This window comes from Platalea leucorodia (genome assembly GCF_965183815.1).
Source record: "Platalea leucorodia genome assembly, chromosome: 1".
Classification (NCBI taxonomy): domain Eukaryota; kingdom Metazoa; phylum Chordata; class Aves; order Pelecaniformes; family Threskiornithidae; genus Platalea; species Platalea leucorodia.
Genome location: NC_138823.1, coordinates 156,795,228 through 156,821,140, shown reverse-complemented (window position 1 = coordinate 156,821,140; position 25,913 = coordinate 156,795,228). Strand labels below are relative to the sequence as shown.

The 25,913-nt window shown below is 39.9% G+C and overlaps 1 protein-coding gene across 3 annotated transcripts in view; it reads left to right on the top strand.

The window, feature by feature from the left end:
* WDR37 (WD repeat domain 37) overlaps positions 1-14,595 on the top strand; it is a 48,680-nt gene extending 34,085 nt beyond the window's left edge. For 2 of the 3 annotated variants that reach the window (XM_082313425.1, XM_082313426.1), the window contains exons 12-14: positions 9,188-9,322; positions 9,972-10,086; positions 11,504-14,595. In XM_082313425.1, coding sequence (XP_082169551.1) covers positions 9,188-9,322; positions 9,972-10,086; positions 11,504-11,635 — 382 coding nt within the window. In that variant the 3' untranslated portion in view covers positions 11,636-14,595. The remainder of the gene's footprint in view (positions 1-9,187; positions 9,323-9,971; positions 10,087-11,503) is intronic. The other variant, XR_014228324.1, reaches the window with a different exon arrangement.
* The last annotated feature ends 11,318 nt before the right edge of the window (positions 14,596-25,913 follow it).

The window sequence follows — 25,913 nt, the reverse complement described above, 5'->3', positions numbered from 1 at the left end:
AAGTGGACTAAGAAATCACCTGTTATTTTGGTGTTCTGAGCATATAACTGTTTGCTTTATTAAAAGCAGAATATTTCTTATAGTCTACTACTGTGCCAGTCCAAGAAAATAAATTCTTCTCCAGTAAGGCCAAAAGGAATCTGTACTGGTCAGGATATCTGTCTCGAGCTTCTTGCATTGATGCCCGTTTTGAATTAGAGGTAATTTTAGTAGAATTGCCAACTGTATGTTAGGTTGTTCCAATGATAAAGATTTCCACTTACCCCTTGGTAAATTCTGTAAGTTGCTCATCCCAGTGTTTAGTTAACCTCCCTGTTAAAATTTTTTGTGCCTCCCTAGTCTGAGTTTGTCTAGCTTCAGTTTCTAGCTGCTGGATTTTGTCTTGAAGAGCTTTGTTTCCTATATTAATAGATACTTAGGTGATGATAAAAGTTTCCTGTATTTTCTTCTCTATAAATTACCAGTTCTTTTTTACAAGTTACCTATTTTAGCTCGAAGTGTGTTTTCTTGTATATTTTGACATTTATATATCCACAGACCAAGTTTAGTACATTGGTAGTACTTTTGCACTTCAAGCCTGCATTCGGCTGAGTCTTCAAACTACATTCAGGTCGTTTTCGAAGTTGCATCTTCCCTAGGGAAGTTTCCAAATCTGTAAACATTGGTTGTTTACTTTTTTCTTATATATGACTGTTCAGTTCAGTACATGACTTATCTGCCTGTGCCCTGCTCACATAGTGATAAAAATATCTTGTCAAATTTTCTTTTAGGTTTGCCATGCCCCCTGTTCGTCTCACTTACTTGCTCTCTACTGATTGAAAAACAGTGAAATGGTGTGGAAATAAGACTGATTTTTGCTTAAATATAAATCTTTGTTATTGTCTGATTTTGCGTGCACACCAATAGGAATTTATTTTACCAGTGCTGTTAATCCCCAGTCACATCCCTCTATGAGATGTTTAACAGAGCCCTGGAAAAAGGTTACATTTGTATTATCATCTGGATACTTATTTGTTGCATGTTAGTTAAATTGACTTCCTGAGTTAAAGCCTCCAAAAATTACATTGGGGACTCAAATTCCAACATCTTTTTCCCGGCAGATACTGCTTTAAAAGATATGTTTGATAATATATAGCACCAGCTGTTCTCCTATTGAGAAATTATTGAATTTAGTGATTATTGATTAGAACTCTTCAAGTTGAGTTAAGGTCGTGCTCTGAAGAGCAAAATGCTTCTGGCATCTATGTGGCAATTTTCATTCCAGCTTCACTTCTGCTTTTGTTTGCCGACCCCTGCACAGCCGTGTCTTTTCGGGGCTCTGAAGGCCATTCTCTTTCCAGCATGATGACCTAGTTGAACAAGTCTGGCATTGAGATGCTCTTGCATATGTGCTTGAAGAGTTTTTCTGTCTCTTCAAGAACTCTGCATGTGCTGAGGTCTGTCTTGGTGTGCGGCGCCTTCTAAAATGTTCATGTTGGAAATCTTTACCATTTGTAGCTTAAAAAAAAAATCTTAGTCTGTACAGGTCCAGTCAATTACTTTACAGATTTTATACCTTTGTTCTGACAGTTTAGTAACACTGGAAATAAGTTAATACCCTATTGGCAACAGAACACTTATTAGCTAGTGGATTCATATACATCTTTTAAATCATACATTACTTTTGCTATATATTTGTAGTATGTTGGTGCTTATATGCAACTGAGGAGTTACTTGGTAAATATTAAAGTGTTTTCTTTTGTTTAGTGACCATCAAAGGTACACAGTGGTTGCGCACATATCTCGTGAAATGCTTGAATAAAAATGTGCAGGACTTCCAAGTCTGGACTTGCAAATACCATCCTTCAAAGAGTAAAACGTCTTCAGAAGCAGCTTTGGGTTGCTATCCTTAAGTGAATATCCTTTGTTAATGCTTCTTGATTGTTCAGTATATAGTTATGCACCAACCTGTCATGGCGATTAGACGCCTTTTTGGTTTAAAAAAAATAAAATTGAGCAGGTACTTTTGACCTAGCCAGAAAAAAATACAATGTTTGTTTATGACTTCTCAAACTTACCGATCTTTGTAGCTAGATTGAGCCAGTGCATAAAACATGAATATGCGTTAGCTGTTAAATCTATATCTTTGTGCTACTTTCTGGGCAAACTCCGAGAAAAAATTGCTGAAAGTGGACCTTACGTTATTTCTGAGAAAGAGCTGAACAAAGTGGCTTACAGCACTTTCAGGCTACAGCATATTCACTCTGCTTGTGTGGCTGTAGGAGATCAGAAGGAAGAGTTCCTGTTCATTTGCTGTCTGTATGTCTCTGAATATGCAGCTGAGTATGGCGAGTTGTGCTTCATCCTGAGAACTTTGAAACTAGAGAATTGCAAATAAGTCTTCTTTAACTTTTCCTCTTCAAACTCCCACACTTGCTCGAAAATCTGAATTAAAAAATGTAAAAATACTTAAGCAGCAGCAGATTAGCATGCTGGGCTGAATTTTGACATTTAGTGAATTGGGAATTAATGTCAAAATGGCATTCTGTATCAAGAGACTAATAATTGCTTTAGTTTCGTGGACACTCAAGTTTGCCAAGGTCAGTTGTCTTTCCTGGATTCTTTATTCTGGAAGATTTAATTCTTGTACCCTGATATGTGTCTGTCTTGTTCTTGAAAGACCAAGTCATGGCAGGGAGGAAATGGCTTCTCTTCAGGCAACGTCATTAGACATCCCTGTTGGAAAGTAGCTTTATTCTACATATCCCCAATATTACAATGTCTCTGTTACGTATTCTTATTCAGCCACTTTTCTTGGTGAAGCTAAAGCATATCTAGAAGTAGTTCTAAAAATGTAAGTTTTGCACCTTTGACTAAAAGCTGTGCTAGGAAAGGGAGTCTTTTCTGCCAAACAAAATGGCACAAGTTGGATGCTGTCAGTGGAGTTCGACCAGTTTAAAGCATCTGTTCTTTTCAAGATAGCCCTGCTCTTGCTTCAGTATTAATGCCATCGTGATGCTTTGTCTACCATTTTTTCTGTTGTTTCTAGTCAAAGAATGCCTTAGGCATTCACCATGTGTGGATCTCTCAATCCAGCTTCTGTAAGAAATGCAAAATTTTTCTGATGAAACGTTCGGTTTTCTTCCCAAGCCTCACTGATTAACTAAATGATTCTGATATTACTGTTGGTATTCCTACCTTGTTCTGTCTGCTGTGGTTTTTTATTTTCTCTTGCATTTCATTGAAAAAGGCCCCAAACTTCCTTTCAAACACTGTTCTGATCCCACATTTGCATGTTGCATATTCTTTAAATGAAGATTATGGCCTGGACTAGGCTCTGGGGTTAGTTTTTTTTAAATTTTGTGCTTCTAAACACGTACATATAAAAAACTTCTGGTGTGCATTTATTACGTACATGTAACAGAACACATAAAGGTTTCAACAGTTTTCTTAGAGTTGTTAGCAGCCTTATTATCTAATTATCTATTATCTAATTATCTATTATCTAATTATCTATTATCTTATTATCTATTATCTATCTATCAAATTCACTTTGAATTTGTCTAACTTCCCATGTTGTTAGCTGCTTTGTGAATGCTTCAGGGCAGACCAGGGCCAGCATGTTTCACGCGCCTTCAGCTCTTCCAAGGTACTTGTCTTTGCTCTCTTGCGCAGCTTGAATACCCCGTTTTCTGTTCTAACCTTTCCCCAACCCAATACTGTCACGGAGTTGTTGAAGTGCTGAAGAAGCAATATGAAATACAGTATTCTTTGATAGTTTTGTTTCCTTTATGTTCTTGAACCTTTTCTGTTGTCATTGGCAAACTTCCTCATGGTAAAAATTGCTTCCTAATTAATAAAAACTATAAAAAAATTGAATAAACTACTCCTTAAGCTATAAGAGTAAATGCTTAAAATTAAAAGCCCTGTAGCTAAAAGAAAAACAATCCTTTAGGTGTTTTATCTTGGGGCATGGGGCATGTAACACACAGAGTTTGACTGTACTCCATGTTAGCCATTAGAGTTTTGTCAACCACTTTAAAAAAGATGTAGGCAATAAATCTGTATCCAGTTGCTTATGAGTGCTTTAAGCTTTACGACAATACATGGAGAGAATCTTAATTCCATTCTTGAATGCGTGCACTAAGAAGCGCTATGATTTTTTTTCAAATGACCCACAAAAGAGCATAGCCAAAGGCCTTTTCTTTGTATCCTATTGAGTGGAGCATAATGTTTTATGGTGTGTTGTCGTTCTAAAGCTTACATAACATATGCAGCAGTACTGCAGGGATAAATGGACCTTTTTTATCCCATCATAAATGTAACGAAATTGATTTTTAAAATATCTGCACCTTAACTAATTTACTAACTTGCCATTGAGTAATTCTCATAAAAGCTAGTTATTGTTTTCAGTCCTGTATAATTTTATTATTTTAAGACAGATAGTGAGAAAAGGAGATACTGGCAATTTTCTCTAAATGTTACAAAACATCTCTGGAATAGACATTGTTGATTTAAACGCTAAAAAATGACTTTGCAGTGCTAACAGTCGTCTCTGAATTCTCCCCCTCCCCCTTCTGTGTTAATTCCTTCATGGTTTGTTCTTACCGTTTCTCAAGTTGGAGGAAAGAGCTCTGCTGATACTTGGAGATAAATCCACAAACAAGCTTTGGGAATTGTATGTGTAGCTCTTCCTGGAATCAAGTGCCTTTAGCACTTCTGAAACCTGAATGCACAATCGAGCGTGGAGGTACTGGTGTGCTCCTTACCTGGGACTCTTGTGGCCAATGCCATTACCCTTTAAGATGGGCAAACTGTTGTCCGTATCTGGAGGTTTTAAACCCAAGTCATGGCTTCCCCCCAGGCTGCAGACTGCTCTGTGTGGGGATACGCTTTGTTCCCGTGAAAAAAAGGATACTCTTGTGCAGGAAATGCTGTCCCAAACAGAGCTTCCTTTAGGTTTTGTTTTACTACTTAAAATGACAGAGGCATATTTGAGCACTCAAATTTTGCTGTTTAACTGCAATTGGGTGTACATTGAATAAATTTATCTGAAAGCTCTGTTTTTGTCCATTTTCTCCAGAACTTCATCTCCCTCACAGATTAATGCTTATGAGTAGACGTCTTTCCACAGGCATGAAAACATGTTGTCTCCCAGTGTTCAACGGTAAATCCCAGTATAGGTTGCAAATCAAAATGGAAAGAGCAGCGTTAACTTTTTGTTTGGTGCATTGCCAGTAAGGGTTCTGCATCAGCATTTCATGGTCCAACATTTTCAACGTCTTTTCTTTTTTTTTTCCTCCCTTCCCCTATGTGTGAAATTTCAGCAGATTGTTATGCAAAACAGTTTTGTGTCTCAGTGTGACTGGGGAGACAGCTGTTCGGCCTAATGAGGAGTGCTAGCACTACAGCATTTCTGTTGATTGAGACCCACGGAGGGAGCAGGATGTTCGAGGCCGGGCAGCGGTGTGTGGTGAGGAAGTGCCACGCTGTCAGCTGGAAGTACACGCTCGGCTGCTCCCTATGACAAGATAAATGAGTTTTGCTGGGGTTTGGCGGAGGCTGAAGCTTTTCTGGAGAATAGTTGTAGCACACCAAACTCCCTATGGGACCCACGGTTTGAAGTGTCATAAGACTGCTTCCTCTTTGCCAGTTTTTTTTTTTAATGTCCTACAATACCTGTCATCTTTTTGAGTTATTAAAAACCTAATGTCTTCTAGCATTCCATTAACATGGGGTCTGATGGTCTTTTGTTGACACTTTTTATTAATTTAGCCAAGGGGATGTTAACCATAGTTTCAGCTGTGTAAGAACAAACTGAAGACTAGTATAAACAGAAAGTAAAACTAGCCACATGAAAATACAGGAAAAAGTATTTTAATTTTTGTGATATGGGTGGGGTTAGGGAGGCAATACTTTTGAAAGTTTATTTGTATATTGGCTGCTCTGCCAACTTCTTTCTTCCCACAGAGATTTTGCTTCCCTTTCTTCTCATCTTCCCTCTTTAGTTGGGATGAAATCCTGTTTTAGTTTGTAAGTAGGAAGTGGCCTTTCTTCTTGTTGCTATTTTGTCTTAATTTAAAAAAAAAACAAACCATAACAAAAAAAACCAAAAACAAACAAAAATGACATGAGATGCATCCATCTCACTTTAAGAGATGCCCCAGTTTGGAATAGCAGAGGATACAAAGCATGATCTGTAGTGCATAAGAAAACCCATGAGCACAGCACTTGCTCATGTTTTCTTAAGTCAGTAGTGTTGTACATGTTCTTGACTTTAAATGTATGTGGTTTTTTAAATACTAACTCAATATGTTTCACTTCAAAAAAACAGAACCAAAAAAACCACCTGGTCTTTACTCAGATAACAGCCAAGTGCTGATAACCCTCCCCAGAGCTGTCAAGTTTGGGAGAATGATACTGCTTTTGGCCTTTCTGGACTTGGTATTAAGTTACTTAAAACTTCTAGATTTGCAATCTTATTTTGAAAATGGGATATCTTTGGAAATTGGATCAAGTGTATCTATAGGTTCCCCTGGAAGATCAGTGTTTCATTTTTTTTAAAGCATAATATCTAGGGCTGTTGCGCAGTCCATATCTATACACTGCTTTGAAACTGTGACCAAAATTCTTGGTCATAAATAGTGGGTTCAGTAAAAAGTGCTTCTCCCTCTAGCCTTTGAATTCAGAGCTCCTTATGAAGAAGGCTGTTTTCGCAGTCATCTGTGCTTGCAAATAGTTCATATCCCAGTCTGCAGTGCCTTACAGTGATGAACTGTTGGGAGGGTAGAGAGAGACTAAGACCACTAAACACCTTTAAAGATGTCACTGAAAACGGCCCAGCAGCCTTCCCTTTGCCTTTCTATCACTTGCCCAGTTGCCAGAGAGAGCTACAGCAGAACTTCACTGCATTTTTATTTTACAAACTTTTTCTTAGTGTACCCAGTAATATCTGCATGAATAATTAAACTGAAAACAGTACAGAAAAGGATTTTGTTTTCCTTTGAGAGTCGTCTTGTTTTTACAGGAGCAGTAAGGGTCGAACTAACCTAGAGTTGGCATTCTGTTTGCATGGCAATAGTTTTGAATGTTTTCATTTGAAAAATGATAAATCTAAGAATGAGAGAACTTCATGTGGTCAAAGAAACTTAACTATGTTTGACAGTGATAAGTGATAAAGGAGAATCAATATGAGATCAAAGAAGCTGGAAAGCTGTTTAAAGTTGTGGAAAAAGGCATCCAAAATTGGAGGGTTATTTTAAGACAGTTTCACAACACGTTCCAACTGTAATTGGAATAAAATGTATGATGGGAAAACAGAGCAGATTTGTGTGTTGGCAGCAGAATGCTAAAACACTGTATATTCACTCACCTGGAGCTTTTCTATGACTTGAATTCCTTAGACTGTTGTGTACAAGCAAGTCTCCCAATGCCAAGTATGGAGATTTAATAGTGAATTTTAAACTTACAGACATTGTTTCAAATGTGCTACAGCAGTGTAGAGTTCAGTGAAAGTCTGAAAATGCAGATGTTGGTAAGTTTAATGGAGGTCAGGGTGGTGGAAGACAAGTTTGGTACTGCAGAACAGGGTTGGTATGATCTTAGCAACTTGACTACGTGAAGGAGTTTTCTTCCCAAATGTGAAGGTGCCTGATGAAAGAGACTCCTCAGTTGTGGCCTTAATGTATGTTTTAACTTTTTGACTTTTGGTTCATAAAGTCCAGAAGATTAGGCAAAGACCTTTTGGTTCTTATTGTAATCATCTCCCTGGTAGCTTAGCTGCACTCTAATAATGCATTAGGAAACTTGGTATCATGAATAAAGTGGGCCTTCATCCTAATTAAAACTTAATTTGGTGTCAATTTAAATTAAGAGGCTTGCATAAACTGGTCCACTGTGACCTGGCTAGTGCTAATCTCAATCAGCAGCTTGGGTAGGACACGAATTCAAATTTCTGCAGAACAACCAAAGTGACGGTAACAACTGACAACTTAAATTAAAATTACTAAATTCTAAGAAATTGATGTGCATGACCCAAGTTACAAGATAGGTCATTAAATCAAATCTGTAGAAACAGAGTTGAGAAGCCTTCCCTAATGATTTTAGGGAGAGACAAAAATGCTTTGTTAGTATGTTGTGTGGGCAGAAAATAACTGGTTTTGAGTTGGGAATTCAGACAGTACTAAAAGGAAAATAGTAGTACAAAAACTTTAATTGGTTAATATGAAATAATAGGTAAAAGATTTAAAAAAAAAACAGCTCATCATCATGAGAACTATTCATTTGAGCTCAGCAGTATACTGTTCTCTGAAAGTATAAAATGCAAAGATAATAAAATTTTAAAATAAAATTCTTTATAGAATCTCTTCTGAAAGTAGTATGTTGCACTTCTGATTGCTAGAAATAGTCTTGGGAGTCTTTCTCTGGCTGCCCTTGTGCATTTATAGACATAATGGGTAAAATTTGAAGAACTGTCTGATCATGCTTCTTACTCTACTACTTGCCATTTTTTTTATCTGGCTCTCAGACTTTAGCTCCTTGTAAAATAGGAATAGAAATCACAATTAGAAATTATTAGATTGCTGTAGCTATTGCTAGTGGAGCAATAGCTCTGGAAGCTCTGTGAATGTATTACAGCATGTTTAGGTGTGTGTACACAATAGCTTTAGCTATATCTCAGGGAGGTGTTTTGGATCTCCTCAGTGTCTGTGCTGTGAATGACAAATGCCTGAGAGAGTTGTACGGAAGTCTCCAGATGGAAAGTGAAAGAACTTGGCTACTAGTTTCAAAATGCTTGAGAGGAAGAATTGTACTGTATGCTACTGGTTCGGTTTTGGTTGTCTGATAAGCCTACTGGACATTAATACAGAACTTCAAAAGTGGATTGACTGGACCTGTTTAGCTCGTATTAGGATCAGTGGAATATGAGAGATGCCTCCAGAGTGACTCTCCACTGTAAGAGCACTCTTAGCACTTAGGCCAGTCAAGCCCTGTATACTTTAAGTGACACAGCTTCTTATAAGAATATATTTTTATTCTAAAAAACCCACTTAGAGTTTTAATATTTCAGGTTACTTTGGTTTAAAAAAAAAAAAAAGTTACATATTTTAAAGGAAGCACAGGAACAGAAAATAGAACTTTAATCAGATGCTACTTTAATAAAGGACTTTACAGCTTGACACCTTTCTTTTTACTCCTGATTGTTTAGCACTGTGACATCTGCAGTTTTCACTGTGGGAGACAATGTTGTTTCTGGTAGTGATGACCGTACTGTAAAAGTTTGGGATTTGAAAAACATGAGGTCTCCTATTGCAACGATCCGTACAGATTCTGCAGTCAACAGGTAAGCAGATCTGAGTTACTATTTTTCTTAATTCATGTTTTCTTAATTCTTAACTTCTTTCACACGGGGAAATGGTTCAAAGCTGTGCCAGGGGAGGTTTAGACTGGACATTAGGAAGCATTTCTTTAGCGAGAGGGTGGTCAAACACTTGGAACAGGCTTCCTGGAGAGGTGGTTGATGCCCCGAGCCTGTCAGTGTCCAAGATGCTTTAACTTGATCAGCCCTGAATTGGTCAGGCAGTTGGACTAGATGATCATTGTAGGTCCCTTCCAATTGAAATAGTCTATTCTATTAATTCACTGAATATACATTTAATTTTAGTCACTAAAATTAAAGTTGAGATTTTGAAAAAGGTCTGAAGTGGTTTTATATGGTTTTATCCAGGTGTAGTCAACATTAATTTTCAGTAAATACATCATATTGCTTTTCTGAGATTTTTTTAGAGGGGATGCAGATGTTAAAGCTGTTTAACCATCTTGTACAATAGAAAACACCTTAATGGTTTAATACTTTTTCTTTTTTCACTTGTGAATTCTAACCAGGAAAAATTCAGCTCTATCACTTCTCATGAGCTTGAACTTGTACTGTCAAGTTCTATTTGCCAGGCTCACTGTTTTGTACATAACCTACTTTTGTCTCTGCTGTGCAGGATTAATGTATGTGTTGGCCAAAGAATCATCGCCCTTCCACATGACAACCGACAGGTTAGATTATTTGACATGTCAGGAGTGCGATTAGCACGCCTCCCTCGCAGTAATAGACAGGTAACTGAATATTTATAGCCTTAAAGTATGTCTGTTCTTCTTTCATACAAAGTTTAAAGTAGGATTTGGTCTCTCTAGCTTAAAAGCTGAACAAATGCTGAAAGACACTTGTCTATAGAAATATGCTGCTGTTAGTTATTGAAAATAACCAACATGCAAATAAGTAACATATTTTGAGTTTTTTATTGGAATTGGAAATGATGTTTCAACTGAATTTTATCATAATTTTTCTCCTTACTAAAGTGAAACTAATGTCTGCCTTCTCTATGAAATGGAAAAAATGTGTAAGAGCATTTCAGATGTGTTCTAATGTCTTGATGTGAATTGTGTCAGAAAAGTGACTCACTATGAGGTTTAATGCTTTTTGGTTTGGGTTTTGGTTTTGTTTTTTTTCAATTACACAGTGTTTAATTTACTATATAAGAAACGTAAAAGGAAAAAAGTGGGCGTCAGTTTTGTGAGCTCACCTTGTATGATTTGGTGATAAATTTTATTTTTTTTTCCTTCTGTGCTTATGCACATAAATTCTTGATATTTGGTACCAAGGACCAAACCATCCTTGCTGCAGCCATCAAGTTTTGTGCATTTGTGGTGCTATTTGGCATGGCAAGCATTGCTAATGGAGCAAATTAGACTAAGTGAAATTAATTGCATTATGCCACTTCAATTAGCTTTTTTTGGGTGGATTCAGCAGCTCTTGACAGAATTTAGGAAGGGGTTTTAAGACTTATTTAGTCTTTCTTAGCCTTTTTCTAGTTAGGGTTTTTTTAGTCTATTGTTTAGTGTTGGTTTTTCTTTTTTTTTTTTTTTTTTTTCTTAATATTTCCATTCAGGCTGATGCTACTGAAATCATGGCAAATTTTTTTTTTTTTTTCTGAACTTAAATCTTGGTCAGAGTCCTCCTTGGGGCATTTTTGTTACTGTTGGACTTGGAACAATAGAAAAGGCATTGCTTTTCCTCAGTATGACATTCCTCCTGCTGTGGTATTATCCTTTCTGAATTAGGAACGTGGTGGACGCTTCATCTTGCAGGTTTATAACGTAGCATTTGCCAGCAAGTACTTCCGTCTTTTAAGATTGCTTTTATAAATAAAAATGCTAAAATCAAAATTTGATTTGCTTTTGTAAATAAAATGTAACTAGATAGCAAACGTACCTTGGAAAACTCAAAAGTCTTGATACACCTGTTTATATGCTTCTGTCATTATGGATCCAGTGCTGGTATTAAGGAGTCTCATTGTTATAAAGATTTTTACCTTGCAGATGAAAGTAACAATGACTTTAGGATTCTCAAGTACTTTTTGTAAAAACTAGTGTGAGCGGTAGCAAGTTTGCATTTTGAGTCACACTAACATGTCAACATAGAAGCTTTCAAAATATATTGTAAGTAATACTGCTGTCTCCCAAACTGCTGCAGGGCCACAGAAGAATGGTATGCTGCTCAGCATGGAGCGAGGACCACCCAATATGTAACCTCTTCACATGCGGATTTGATCGTCAGGCTATTGGATGGAACATCAACATCCCTGCTTTGTTACAAGAAAAATGAAATGCTGGAAGAATTTTTGCATTTTATGTTGCCATGGACTTCTACACTTTCGCAGACTTTTCTGAACACTGGTCTGCTGTCGCTGTAAAAGCTCTTCCTTAAGTGGAGACTTTAGCAAAAAGTTGTTCGTGTTACCACATTGTGCACAGTTTGCATGAATTGTACAGAAAATGTGATTTTTTTAAAATTAGTTTGTCTTGTGTATGAACTTTTATATTTTGGCATCCACTGGTCAATATGTTCACTGTTGCATAGAGCACATAAATGTTCATAAGTTATTTAGCATTTAATAGATAAACAGTAGGGCATTACATTTGTGACATAAATGTGAAACTTATGTAATTAATGTAGAGAGTGTATAGCAGTCTGTTACGGTTTTCCATGACTCTACATATCTGCCTTGTGTTGAAAGAATCTGCAGGGCTAAAACTTTGAAATGAAGTGTGAATTTCACTAGTCGTATGATTGTAAACATTTTCCTGTTTGCATCTGATTTGGAATACTTTTTTTTAGTGCTGCGGTATAGTGCAACTTCAACTCCATTTTTATTCCAGTTATTGGAGAAATTGAGAATGAAAAGGAAAGCAACTTGTAGTGAGTATAGACTGCCAGGTTTATTTGGAATGCTTTTTGTACTTTTTCTTCTGAAAAAGAAAAATATTCATTCTGCCCTTCTTATATAAAGTGATTCTAAAATCTCATGGAATTTCATAGTAGCAAAAATCCAGAATATTATGATTCTAATCACTGAAATCTAGTCAAGCAAATTTTGAAGCACTTTAGTTTATAGCTATTGTTATAAACCATTTATGAAAGTTTGACTTTACCAGTGAATGTGAGCTGACCTTTGTAAGAAGGATTGCTTCTTTTTGGTGATCTGCCCAGAAAGGAAATAGGGGTTTTTTTTGTTTGTTTGTTTTTGTTGTTTTTTTTTTTTAAATATACCTACAGTGAGCATACTTTTAATTGTGTTCACTTCCCATATTTTTATTTTGAGCCAGCAATACAAAGTAAATGAGTACTACCTCAAAAATGAATGTTGGTCAAGATGCGTTGAATCTCTCTGTAGCCTAGAAAAAAGCACTTTTGGTCTCTGGCTGAAGTACTATCTCTGACATGAGAGGAAAGACAATCATACTAAATGTGATCCTTAAGGTAATGAACACTTAAAGCTAATGGAGCAATACGATAAGTAAACATCATCTGTCACCTTTCTGTTCTCAGCCGTGGCAAGGGCTGCTGCAGTCCCTATTCTGTTCCAAAAGGGGGTAATTAACGTAGGTCTCCCTCCCTTCTCCCAAATGATCTCACTCTGGTTTTGCTCCTCACTGTGCTTAGCCTTTTTTGCACTGGCAGCGGGGTGTTATACCACAGCTGCTGATTATAGAAGTAAATGCAGGTAGCAGCTGACATCTTCAAACAAACAAAAAGGCTGCTTCAGACGGACACTTCTTTTTAGGTAAAGGGAGATACTGCCCCTAACTGTCTGACATATCACGGTGTAAGATGAAGGGTGAGGGTAAGCCAAGGGTGCGCTCTTACAGTGGGAATCATGGAGTTTATGGTGGGTTGGCATAAGATAAGTATTAGGAACTTTTTATCTCATGATTTTGTGAAGCTATAGCTGTGCTCATGTACTCTACAGCACTGTTCATGATGACATTAAGGCAGATGTGTTAACTGGTTCTCCTGTTAACTAGCATATAATGGCATTGGAGTGCAATGGGATGGGATGGTGAACGCATCATTGAGTAATTATAGGGAAACGGGGGTCCTAGAAGTGGTTTTGGAGCATAACATTGAGGAAGCTTAAGGTATTTAATGGAGAATGTATGTAGTGTCTTCAGAGTACAGGTCATTGTAGCAGCTTGATACCTTGTTTTTTTTTCTGGTTGTGTTTTTTTGTTTTGTTTGGTTGTTTTTTAATTTTTTTTTTTTCTTTTTAGATAGAAGATACATACAGAATTGTACTGAAGTAATTTTAAAATACCAGAACTAGCGAGGTTGGAGAAAGCAGCTGCAGAGTTTTAAGTCTTTTGATAACAAGGATTAAAAGATGGTTTAAAAGTTTTTTTCACTTATTTTTTTTCCTGGGTTTTTAACTCTTGGGTAAAGCTATTTGATGTTGGGTTGCAGATTTTATTCTTTAAGAAAAAAAGACTCACCTTTTCTTTTAGTTGGCAATGGAGAGAACTTGACACAGGTTGATGCTGCTTAAAAAAAGAGAAAAATGTCTCTCCAGACAGTAGAAGCAGTTTCTCCAGCGTGGCCTGCATGTAGTATCTTGAGCAATGACTATCCTGTTGTTACCTGAGGTGGGGGAGAGCGTCACTGGTTTTGGTCCTGCTCAACTAAATTGTTTAAGCTTCACTAATACATATGTAATACAGGACCACTAGACTGCAGTTTAATCATCGTTGCTGCAAACTATTTATATCACCAGAGGGACCATCCTCTGGCACCAGGAATGGGATGATTAAACGCTTTCACTTTGAAAAAAAGTCAACTAAACAAGGTGCTAGAGCCACGTTCTTATGAGCAGGCTAATACTTAATCAGCTAAACACTTAACTATCACTTAGCTTAATTTTATATACTGTACCGAAGGTTAAGCCGAGGCTGCCATTCCCCTTGAAGCAAATCACACATGAGCAGTGGTCGTGAATAATACTACAGTGACTACATACGTGGAAAACATTTCAAGGCTTTGAATGTTCTAAAGAGTGTTTTTCAGCACGGAACAATGTCCAGCATTTCATAAAATGGAGGAGAGTTGCAGTTCCAGTATTGTGCAGAATTTCACAGAGGCCTCATCACTGGGCAAAATCAAGCTTTTATGTCTTTCTCTCAAGAAATGCACATCAGTTTTCACAAAGTTTGTGTATACTTTACAATCAGAAAGATCTGGAATGAAACATCTTATTTGTTGCCTAAATCTGTGAAAACCACCTTTTTGGAAAAAGAATTTATAAGTTATGTGGAACCACTTTTTATTATTCTTCTAATTTGTTTTTAGATGTAAATTGTTTTTCTTCATTATGATTCAAAATGCATTAAAACATTCAACAATTTTTTTTTTCAAGTTGCTGTTCTTCTGTATTGCAAATCTTAGTATTTCACTTTGTTAGTAGTCAAAGGATCTTCCTATCCACTTTCCACTCTTTTCTACTCAAAAAGTTTGTTTCCAAGGCAGTGATGGGCACAGTTCTTCTGGAAGAAGACCAGCTCTGTCCCTGAAAGTAGGACTTCTGCAGTGCAATCAGTCATGCTGCCAGTGAAGTATGCAGACTGAAAAGGTGCTCAGACCTGCATTTGTACTGTCTTCTCCAGTTTTGCATGACAAATTTTGTAATTACATTTTGTTAGGCAGATTATGCAAAAGTCTCCATGTGACTTTTCACAGTGCTCTATAAATTGATATTTTGAATGAAGTCTAGAACAGATTTTATGTGTTTAGAATACAGTGAAAGTATTGCAGAACTTCTCTGGTGGGGGAACTCCACCATCAATTTTTCTGTAGGTTGAAGTAAAGGTTGTTTGCTTGTTGCACCCATATTATTCAAAACATAAAGCTTTGCAATGTTGAAATAAATCCCCAAAAGCTTGCCGTCATAGTAAGCCATGCCGTCAGATCATCAGAGTGCTGCCTAGCCAGCACCTGAGTGCAGAACGTTGCTTTAGGCATGCCATGTTTTCCTTCAGTGCTTTAGGATCCCCTGTCGCCACATTTCGAATCTTCATGAGCTAGTGCTGTGGAAAACTATTATTAATCAGTGATAGTGGTGTGGACCAGAAATAAAAGACCAAAGTTATAAGGTGGCACAACTGACGTGAGGACTGGATTGAGATGGAACGCCAAACCCTGGTTTTTAGTTGATTTTAACTGAGGGATTTAAATCAAGCCAGTGCTTATTGCAACTGATTTAAACTTGTGATGCTTGTAACCTCCTTAAATCTTCTAATGACCTAAGTTACATACCCTTTACAAAGGCCGTTTCTGTTCATATTTTTGGGGGAGGGGATGTGAAGATAAGTATGTGCTGAAACCTAGATGATTATTTTTTTTTTTTAAACCTGTAAGTAAATAGCGTGCACAAGTAGGTGGTTTCAGTAGGTTGTCTGTGTTCTAACCTGAAGAAGAGCTGCAGGAGAACCACTGTCATGCATCATGGTGTGCTCTTTAGACTGGTGTAGAAGTTTTATTTAATGCTCCATTGAGACCAAAGTATGTCACTGAAAAATTATTCAGCCTTGTGATATTTTATTTTTAAGTAGTGTTGTTACCTTTTCTAATTCCCACAGGTCATAGTTTTCAGAACATAAGTAATTTGCAGGAGCTTACTGAGGAAATCCCATTTAATTCAGACTGTAAATCCTGGTCAAAACGTCCCAGTGACTGGAGAGGCATCGCACTGGGGAAGTGTGGTTTTTGCAGATGGGCTGTGGATGCTGCTCGTCAGCGTCCCCGGGTGAGAATATTCATTAGTACCAGGACGTGCCGTTTCTCAGCAGTGCCGAGGTGAGGCTGGCGAGCGTTTGCAGCTTTTAACCCAAGTGCTTGCATTAGCAGCTTAAGCTCCTTGGATAATTTTGGGGAGTTTCTGAAGGGTGGTTCAGTGCTCAGTGTAGAATTTAATCATTCAGACTTTCCGCTAAATGGAAACGGTGCAGAGTGTCCGTGATGGCATGTACAATAGAAGGGAGCTAAAAAGTAGAAAAAAAAGTCCTGGCTTGAACTATTTTGAAAATGGAAACTGTTTGTTAGTCTGGCTGCCGCCTGCTGCGCACGGGAATGCCAGCCCTGCCAGTTAATCTCCTTGCCTGCCGCTACCTGCGGCCCCGTTTCCCACTGCTGCTCACTGCAGGGTTCCACCTGCTTCCACCGAAACTTGCCGTACTTGGTATTTGCTTGGGAGTTTAATGCTAATTTTGTGTGGTTCCCCTCGCCCACTTGTGTTCATCATCTTTCTCCTCTCCCCAGGGTAGAACCAAGTTAGTTATGATGTGTTTATTTCAGAGCTCAGTGCCAACGAAAAGAAGCCCTTGTGTACAGCCCTGTGAAATGAGGCCATCTAGCAGTCCTGTGCTGGGAGCGGAGGCTTGATGTTTGGAGCAGGCTTTGATGGGAATGTGCATTTTGTCATCTTCATGATTTTTTTGTTTTAAGTTGGTCAGATGCAAATTTTTAATAAAGTTTCCTGAAGGCTTTGTGCATTAATGGTCTGGGGTTACTGAAGGCAGAATCAAGTCTGTGCACCTTAACTGACGAGAGAAACTAGATTTGCAATGATGCTGTAGGCGACTTGAGACGTCAGAAAGGAGTAGGCAAAGATTTCAAATGCTAGAAGGGTTATGGAGAAGGCGTCCAAACTAAGGGTAAGGAGTCTGTGCTGTAAGCAGGAATGGTGACCCAGCATTGGAGACCTGATTTAGAAGAAATAAGATTGTATGAGAAACCTAGAGAGGCAAATTTGTGATGAAAGTGTTGGGACTGCAGAGGAGGAACACAAAGGAAGAAAAATGAAGGGGAACAAAAAACTGGAATAAAAATGGGACAGCTTAGGGAGCCAGGCAGAACAAGAGAGCGGAGTGGTTAGGAGGAGGTGCATGTCCAAAAGATGAAACTTATTGGTCAGTTGGAGATAAACTGTGCTGGGAAGCTGGAGCCTCGTGGATGCTCCTGGCTTAATGAGGAGAAGGGAAAGGAGAGATGGGAACTGGGCAGGGACTGAGCTTGCTGGGAAACGCGGATACCAGGATGTGCTTACATCCAGAGCCTGGTATGGAAACTGCTGGATGTTCAACATCTCCTTTGCCTTTTTTTAAAGAATAAGCTGTTGGTTTCAATTCTCTTGGTTTGGGAAAAACTTGCTTGCTCATATAGACACAATTTTTATTGTATATATTCAATTCTCTATTTCAAATGTTATAATGGTGTGGAGATCACTCACGTAGCTGATGCATTCACTCCTAGGATTTGTAATCTTAGTAGAGGATTACAAACGTTACGTACAAACAAGCTCCATCCTACAAACTCCAGGTATGACAGCAGGGCAGCTGGCTTATCAGGAGTCGCTCCTGGACTGGAAAGCTCTTGAGTGAACAATTGCTTTGGAAGAAGGAGATGCTGTTTTACACAATCCCTTCGAGAATATGTAGCCAGTCTAGAAAGAAAGGTTCAGCATTTTAAGCTTGAGCATGACTTCAGAGCAAAATGCTCTGAACACTTGCCTTAATTCTGTTTAATTCAATTTAGTCTGAATTGACTAGGGAATCTCTTTTTAGCTAAGCCAAAACAGAGGCATCTGAATGTATAGATGACATCAGGGAGATACTGCTGTATTTTCCGTAGGGTCTTAGGTCTGGGAAAGGTGAAACTGGCCTTTCCTTCAAATTTTCACTTTGTTGAGATGTCAAAATTTGACACCCTCACGAATCCAAGTAAGTAAAAAGATTATTTTTTGGCTTCAGTGATCAAACTTCTGACTCCAGCTGGTCAAAATGTACACCTAAGAATACAGACAGTGTCAGTCTTACACAAAGGTGGCGTTTTGTGCCTTCATCCAAACCATTACCTGATGGAAAGGAGAACAAATAACTGGCTAGCTTCATCAAGGTAATGTTCAAAACTTATGTGGGTTTAGTATTCAATACTTTTAATGAATATTTTTTCCTCTAAGTGCTTAATTTGGACAAAAGCAGAAATCGGATTTTAATTTTCTTGTTAGTTTTTTAAACCTTATCTAAATCTTTGCTATGTCACCGAGATCAGCCTGGTACAGACGCAAAACTGAACCCGAGTATTTTGGTGGAACAACGTGTGTCCTCTGAGGCTGTAATTGCTGAGCACGTAGTAAGGTGAGTCATCCTAACGATAAGGAAGAGTAAAATCTGACACAGTACACAACAAACACCACTGAAATCAGGTTGATAGTATGATAAAAACTTGAAGTACAGGATTAAAGTATTAGGGAAAAGGGAGAGAAATCAAGGAAAAGCAAAACTTTTCAGCAGCACTTTAAGGGTAGAGGGAGTAGTGATGATATCATTATTAATTAAGACTGTTTTTCAATGTGGATAATTGCAGGACATGTTGTTTTGGCCTTTTGTGTTTTATGAAGCTTGCGAAAACTGTCTCTGCCAGAAGGCTGTCAAAAAGTTGGATGCTGTCGTTGAGTCGTGCAACCTTCAGAAGTGCTGAGCTCCCGTCAGCGTTCTGTGCAGACTGGCGGGTGGTTAGTAGCTTGGAAAATCAGATTCATGGGCCTAAATATGGATCTAGAAACTTCATTTTAGGTGCCTGTTTTTGAAAACTATACCCTAATTTTGTATATATTTTATGTTGTTGCTGAACTAATGTACTGAAAAGTTCTTGGACACAGATGCATGGTTTACTGAAATACAAGAAAACCACAGAGATGATTTTCCCTCCCAAATTGTATAAGGCTACTTGGAGTTACTGTCGGAAAACTGAAGCTACATTGCGTCAGTTCCAGATATAACTACTTACTGATCAGTGAATAAACACTTTCTTTCAGATGCTCATTGCTCCTCTTGCAAAAACCTTTTTACCCTTGCAAAGTCATAGAATAAGTTTTCCACAGCAAAGGAAACTGAAGGTTTAGCTGAAGATACATTTTTATATATATATATATATATATATATAAAATAAAATCCCCCACAGTTCTGCCGTTATGAGCAAAACTGAGGAAATCAAACCTGAATGTATGTGTTTATATGGCTCGGACCATTCAAACTGATGCTGTATTTCTGTGAAACCGCGATGGTACAGTTAGATCTCTCCTGTGCTTTACCTGAGGACACTACTGGATGCCCATCTGCAGATGAGCTACCAAGGGGGATCTTCTATGTCTAAAAACAAGTGTAAAAGCAGGCAGTGATAGAGAGGAGGTACAGACTTCTGTCTCCAAATGGTTTTTGACCAGAAAATACAATTTCCTTGAAGTGAGCAAGTGCACAGCATTTATTTACCTTGGTGCAGGCACAGGGTTTTGACCTTGAATGTCATTTGTTGTATCTGAAATGGCATAAAGTGAAACTTGGTCGCTTGTGCCAGCAAGAGATGGAGCCACACAGAGATAAAGTGAAGGGCTTTGCCTTCGACAGTTGCTCAGGCCAAACAGGTGGCAGAAATCAGAAGGAAAGATCCTGGTTTTGCACTGGGCTGGTGGAAGAAATGGGGCTCTGGGAAGCTGTCTGCAGAGCTGGTGGCGCACCATCCCTCCCCAGGGCTTCTGTTGTCCAGGAGTCCCTCTTTTTGGGGAGAGGCATTTTTAGGAATGCCTTCAAGGATTTACACAGTCTCTTTCCTATTCAATCATAGAATGACAGAATATCTCGAGTTGGAAGGGGCCCATAAGGATTATTGAGTCCAGCTCTCAATACTTGGACATTATTTGCCCACATGAAAACCTTGGTGCTGCGTGCCCAGTGCTTAGGGCTTCACAGCAGCCCTTGTACCAGAGTCTGGTTTTGCAGTTAGAGAATAACTAGGCTGGAAGGGGCCCCTGTATCTACCTTTTAAACCCTGAATTTTTTCTTCTGCTTTTCTTGCTCAACTGCAGTGTCTCCCTTATGTTCATGCAGGTGTGTGTTTGCAGTAGTATGTTTAATGATTTGATTTATTTTGTCAAACAAGTATTTTCTTTTGAAAAACATACTGGCAAGGTCTTAAAAGAAGCAGCTATAAACAGATCAACTATGAACAGTGCATTAAAGGCAAATTTAAGACCAAGAGCTAGTTAGAGCCATATCTCTCCAGAGATTAGCCATGGTCCACATAAAGCCAGCACTCACGAGAAAAATATGAATATCACCAGGCAAGACCATCCAAAGCGCTTAAGTTTTGCTCTGCTGGGAATAGAGGCAAGTAGGTAGCAGTAATTCTGGAGAACGATGTACACAAAATTCGGGTTATTTAGCCCAATATCATCATTGTTATCATAATATATAGAAGCCTTAACCACGCATAAAGCCACTAAGGGAGTACTGGCTGAAACATCCCGCAAGCATGGCAGGATAAGGGCTGCTCCTGCTCCACAGCTGAAGCCATTAGACAGTGAGTGGGTGCTCACAGATGCACGTGGATGTCAGAGGCTGCTCCTTCATGTTTTTCAGGCTCCTCAAAACTTAGCAAGTTCCCTCTTTCCCCTTCCACCTCTTCACACCAGCTCTTTGCACTGCGCCAGCCTGTGCGGGACCTGCGGGGACAGGAGAAGGTGGAGGAAAATAATGAGGGATTTGCAAAGGGTATTGGCAGCACGAGGCACCCTACAAAAGGGCTTGTCTGGAAATGTAACGGGCATCTGTAATTGCCAAGGACTGGTCAGGCCGGGCATTTTAGTTTGCCTGAACAGGAAAAGGTTCAGCCTTCATGGATGGTGTAAAAAAACCAACCAACAAACCAAACAAACCCAAACCAAAAAAAGCCAAACAAAAAACCCCAGAAATTTTAGGCCTGAACAGGAGAGCCCAGAGAGGGCTCTGAACTAAAGGTAAGGACTAGGAACAAGGCAGAGCTTGGAGAGAAGCAGCTCTGCTCCACTTCAGCATCAGCTGAGTGTTTATCTGTGGGGAGAGATTAGGGCAACCAGAATGTGGGCAGAAGGAAAAGGTCTGGAGAGAGACGGGTTTGTGAGCCATCAGTATACGAGCTCAGCTGGTGTTTGCAAACGAGGTTGCCGAGCAGGAGACGGATGATGTGGCCCTGCGGTGCTTCAGGAGGACCGTGTCCCGTGTCCCCCAGGAGCTCTGCAGGAGCAGCAGGGCCGGGGCTGGTGGCAGCGGGTGGCTGCGCAGGGGACTGGGACGAGGACCCCAAGGAAGGGCATGTCGGCTCTGGCACAAAAAGCACAGGAGAGGGTGTGAAGGCGATGGGCTCGAGTCACTAAGGTGAGCGAAGGAGTTAGAAGATGAAAAAACGGAATAAAGTCAGCATCTGTGAGAGAGGAGAGGAACAGGCTGTGGGACAGGGAGGGTGACATCATATTTTTTCCAGTTTTCTTTTGCAGGAGCTGGTGTGATTCAGTGCAGTGATACCCGGGGGCAGGAGCACCCAAGTACTTGAGGAGGACTCAGCTGAGGCTGTGGGCGTGAGTCTCAGTTCAGGCAGATCCTGACTGGTGTTTTCACAGGTTGAGAAATCAGGTTAAGTCTTAAAAAAAAGACCCACTTTCCCAAACTCCCAAAAGTTTTTTTATAACTGAAATTTAAGAAAGATTGGGATAATATTCTCCTTACCAAAGAGACCATGTGTCCTATTATTGATTACAGGAGGCTTTGCCAAAAGGCTGAGCATCCATTCTAGTAATCTCGCTGGGGATGAGGCCTGCCCCAAAAGGATGTTAACTGTGTTTACAGTACTGCTGTGTATTGCCCCAAGTGCTCTAGAAATGCTATGTTTAATGTTATATATCTATAATATCTTATTTGTTGGGGTCTTAAGTATCCAAGCATGCTCTGGGTCTTCCAAACCCCATCCCTCCATGCAGTGCTGTTGGCCTCAACAAGCCTGCAGCAACCAAGTGTTTGCAAGAGTCTCATCTGCTCGTTTGAGTTTTTACCTTGAACCACCTAGAACTGTCTTTGAAATATAACATATTTTGTCTCTCCCACTAGAAAGCCACAACCACTGAGATGTCCTCTTCCTCTCTCCTCTCCCCCTTGCCAAAAATGGGATCTTTTTTCCCCCTTCAGTGTCTTCCTGTCTCAAAGTGACTTGAGGGGGCAGAGAAAGGTAAAGCCAAACACGTGAACAAGTCCATGTTGGGCTTTTTCCTAAGCAGCTTCTGTGGTGCCGCAACCAAGCTGCTCTGTCAATAGCCTTTATATTTATTTTTCCATACTGAAGGCCAAAGATTAATTTATCTGGACGTCCACTCCACCTTGCAACAAAGCCTTGTGTTATACTCGGTAACATGTAGAGCTATTTTAATCCGGCTTAATTTGATCTTGATCTTTAGTTAATATCCTTTTGATTTTTCCTCTAACCTGTTTTCCTGAAGTTTACAAGTATAAAATCATAGGAGAAATGGTATCTAGCTTCCGATCCACTTTGTTAATAAGCTGATTACAAGTATTTAAAGTTATCTCCTCTTCTCCAGATGCAACAGAACAAATGACCTCTAAACGCTGGCAGTCTTGCCAACAAGTTACAGAGCTCTTGCTGGAAATAAACAATGTCAAAATGCAGATGCAGACCTTGGTCCTGCGAGTCAAACCATCGTGCAAGTTCAACTGGGCTCGGTGGAGCCCTATCAAGGCATAGATTTTCAGTCCTGTATTTCCATCAAATGTGCAATTTTTGACTTGAAGAAACTGCCAATAAACTAGGTAATTTAGACAAAATATTTGGTGAGTATCATGGAGGCGTTTCTCTGCAAGTACAGTGGGTAGGTTGTTCCCCCAGCTGGGGTTAAAGGCAGCATAGCCTAGCACTGAGCCCAAGGATAGCAAAGGTACTGCTGCTGACTGTGCTTGCCTCTTGCCTCTATTCCCTCGTGCTTTTAGTTTTCTTCTTTTACATCATAAGCTCTTGGGCAGTGACAACCCCTTATTGTGTGTTTGGATGGTGGCTGGTGAGCTGGAGCCTCCAATGCAGGCTCTACATCTCTGGGGAGCAGGGCTGTGGGTATCCGTGCTTCCCATGGCACAGCAAAGAAAGGGATCGGTCTGGGGGCTGACCTCCACCAGCTGGTGCAAATGTGGGTCAGCCCTGGTTTGGGGAGGTGGGACTGGTGGCAATAGGGCGTGAAGACCTGGTTGGGATCCTTCTCTGGGGACCTGTGGAGGGGCAGTTAGAAGACGAATGAGAGCATGGGTTTTTTATCACCCAAGAGCTGTGGAAGGAAGCTCCTTGCCCCAGGGGATCTGACTACCTGGGCTGGGTGAATTTGAATTGATGGGGCTTGTCCTTTGTTTCTTGGGTCCATGAGATACCAGTGAATTGCCAGACTTGCAGGTGAGCTCCAGCCATCAGGAAGCTGTAGGCTCCGGGACAGTGTCATGTGCTCGCTGAGTGATCGGCCCTTTGCAGATGTGTTGAGAGTAACTCTTGTCCAAGGGCTTTACAGAGAAAATGTGCTGCGTGCCAAGAGCGCACCTATAGGACCACACCATTTTTCCCAATAAGAGAGCCCATGTCTTCTCTGTGACACTGATTTTATATTGATGTAGCTCCATTAGCAAAATCAGCTTTACACAGGGTATCTGAGGGCAAGGACAGATCCTTTTTCTTATTTGGGAAGAAAACAAGTTTTTTCTTCTTCATTAGGAATGGCTCTGCAGGGAAAAGATTGCAGTTTCCAGCCCATATGCTCCCTGGCCCTTTCAATGGAAAGATCTCATTGTTTTAAAAATGAGCAATTCTTCAAGAACCTACATACACTTAAAAGACGTTAAATGAGAAAATCTCTGACACTGCCCCTAGAGCTGCATAATTTAACAAATAATACACAAGGCTGAATTCTTAATTTTTGATATTTATCTTTCCATTTTTTCAATGTAACTAATTTTCAAAGGGTAAATCAGCACCAAGCTACATAAAAACTTCAGGGAAGAATGAAAGAAACTTCTGGCTGTGGCAGGACAACAGATATACGATTGATCTGTGCCAGAACATGGTGTTTGTCAGTGCCTGGTGGCCACCAAGCCATCTCTCCTACCCATGTCAAAGACTTGTTGACGAGCCATTGGGTGGGCACGTTTGGGACCACCACCTCCAGCCACCCCATCGGCCCTTCCTGGAGCCTCCACCTTAGGGCTGGGGAGAGCAATTTCAGCATCCACACAAGACGTGCCCTCATCTCACAGCTCTACTGAAGTTCTGCTCTGTTGCTAATGCACCTGCCTTATTTTTCTTCTTTTTCCACAAATTTCGTATCACGCGCATTTATCAAAAACTCTCCCTGGGTGAGCAGAGCTGCTGGCCCCAGGTATTTCCCAGCGAGGGAGGTTTGAGCACACGGTGATGTGTCGTTAGGATTCAATGCCAGCAGAGGGCACGCCAAGATATGCATATGGGAAAAAATAAAATTACGTATGTTCAGTTTGTCTGAGGAGTTAGGCAAAACTCTCTTGGTTCATAATTCATGTGCCTGTAGGACATTGTGAGGGAATATAATTGGTCTGTCAGGGCAGTGGTGGTAATTTGCTTTGAAAAATGCTATCAACAAAATATCTTAAAACAACTACAAATGTAGAATGGTTTTAGATGTGCTGATGGAAAGAAAAGAGCTTCCCTTCCCCTGGCTCACCTGGTCCTCTTCCATTAACCTTTCCTCCACAACAGTTAGAAAAAGGTAATAGTATAAGCAGAGTTTTGCTGTTTTAAAGCCACAGAAGCTTTTTGCTTTTTAATAATTGCATCTCTTATTTTTATATAATTTTAATTAATTATGCACTAGCTTCTGTTGCTCTTCAGATGTAGATTTATACTATGTAGGTTTGTGCATGAGATGTTTTCCAGCTTAATGTGCTAGTCTGGATGGCATTGTGCACACTGAATGCACAAATGTGAATCTTCCTGGAGAATAAAATATCCCCTAGATGTCTGGCTGACAGTAGGTCAAGCAGCTAGCTAGTGCCAATATACAACTGCCCCCTAGCGGAAATATTGACATCTATCAATTAACTGGCTGTGGTTTTACACCATGCAGATGGCTCTGCCCAAAAATCCCATGGAAAACCATCAAGCCCAGGGTGTCCCCTGCTCTATGTGTCCATGGGACGGGGGCTTCAGGCTGGTGCTTGCCTTGTGCTGCACCTCCACTGCTGCTGGTGGAATGAGGTGGTGATGGGACTGGGGCTGGTGAAATGAGGTGCTAAGGTGACTCCCTGGCCCAGATCAACCCAGGTGCAAGTGAGCTGATGCTTACTGCAGGCAGAGAGCAGAATGGAAAACCTGTAGCATGTAGAAAAGAAAAATCTAAGCTTAAAATTGTAAATATTTAAACATAGTAAAGTGTTTTAGCTAATCAGGTAAAGTGTTTAACCCAACTCTCCCACGCCATTTAGTTTCTCATAGGTCAGGAACACAACTCTCTCCTCAGAGTCACTAGAATGTGGTTTTATTTTGGCAGGTGGATACAGGGGGCTTGGTCCTTACTTGCATCAAGCTAACGTTGGTCTGGAGCAGGCACTGCATTGTGTGGGGCCACACTGCCAATCTGGGGGAGGGTCAGACTCAGAACTCCCAGCTCAGTCACTGCTCACTGATGCTGGGTGATGGCGGCAGTGCCAATTCTACCTGACAAAATGGC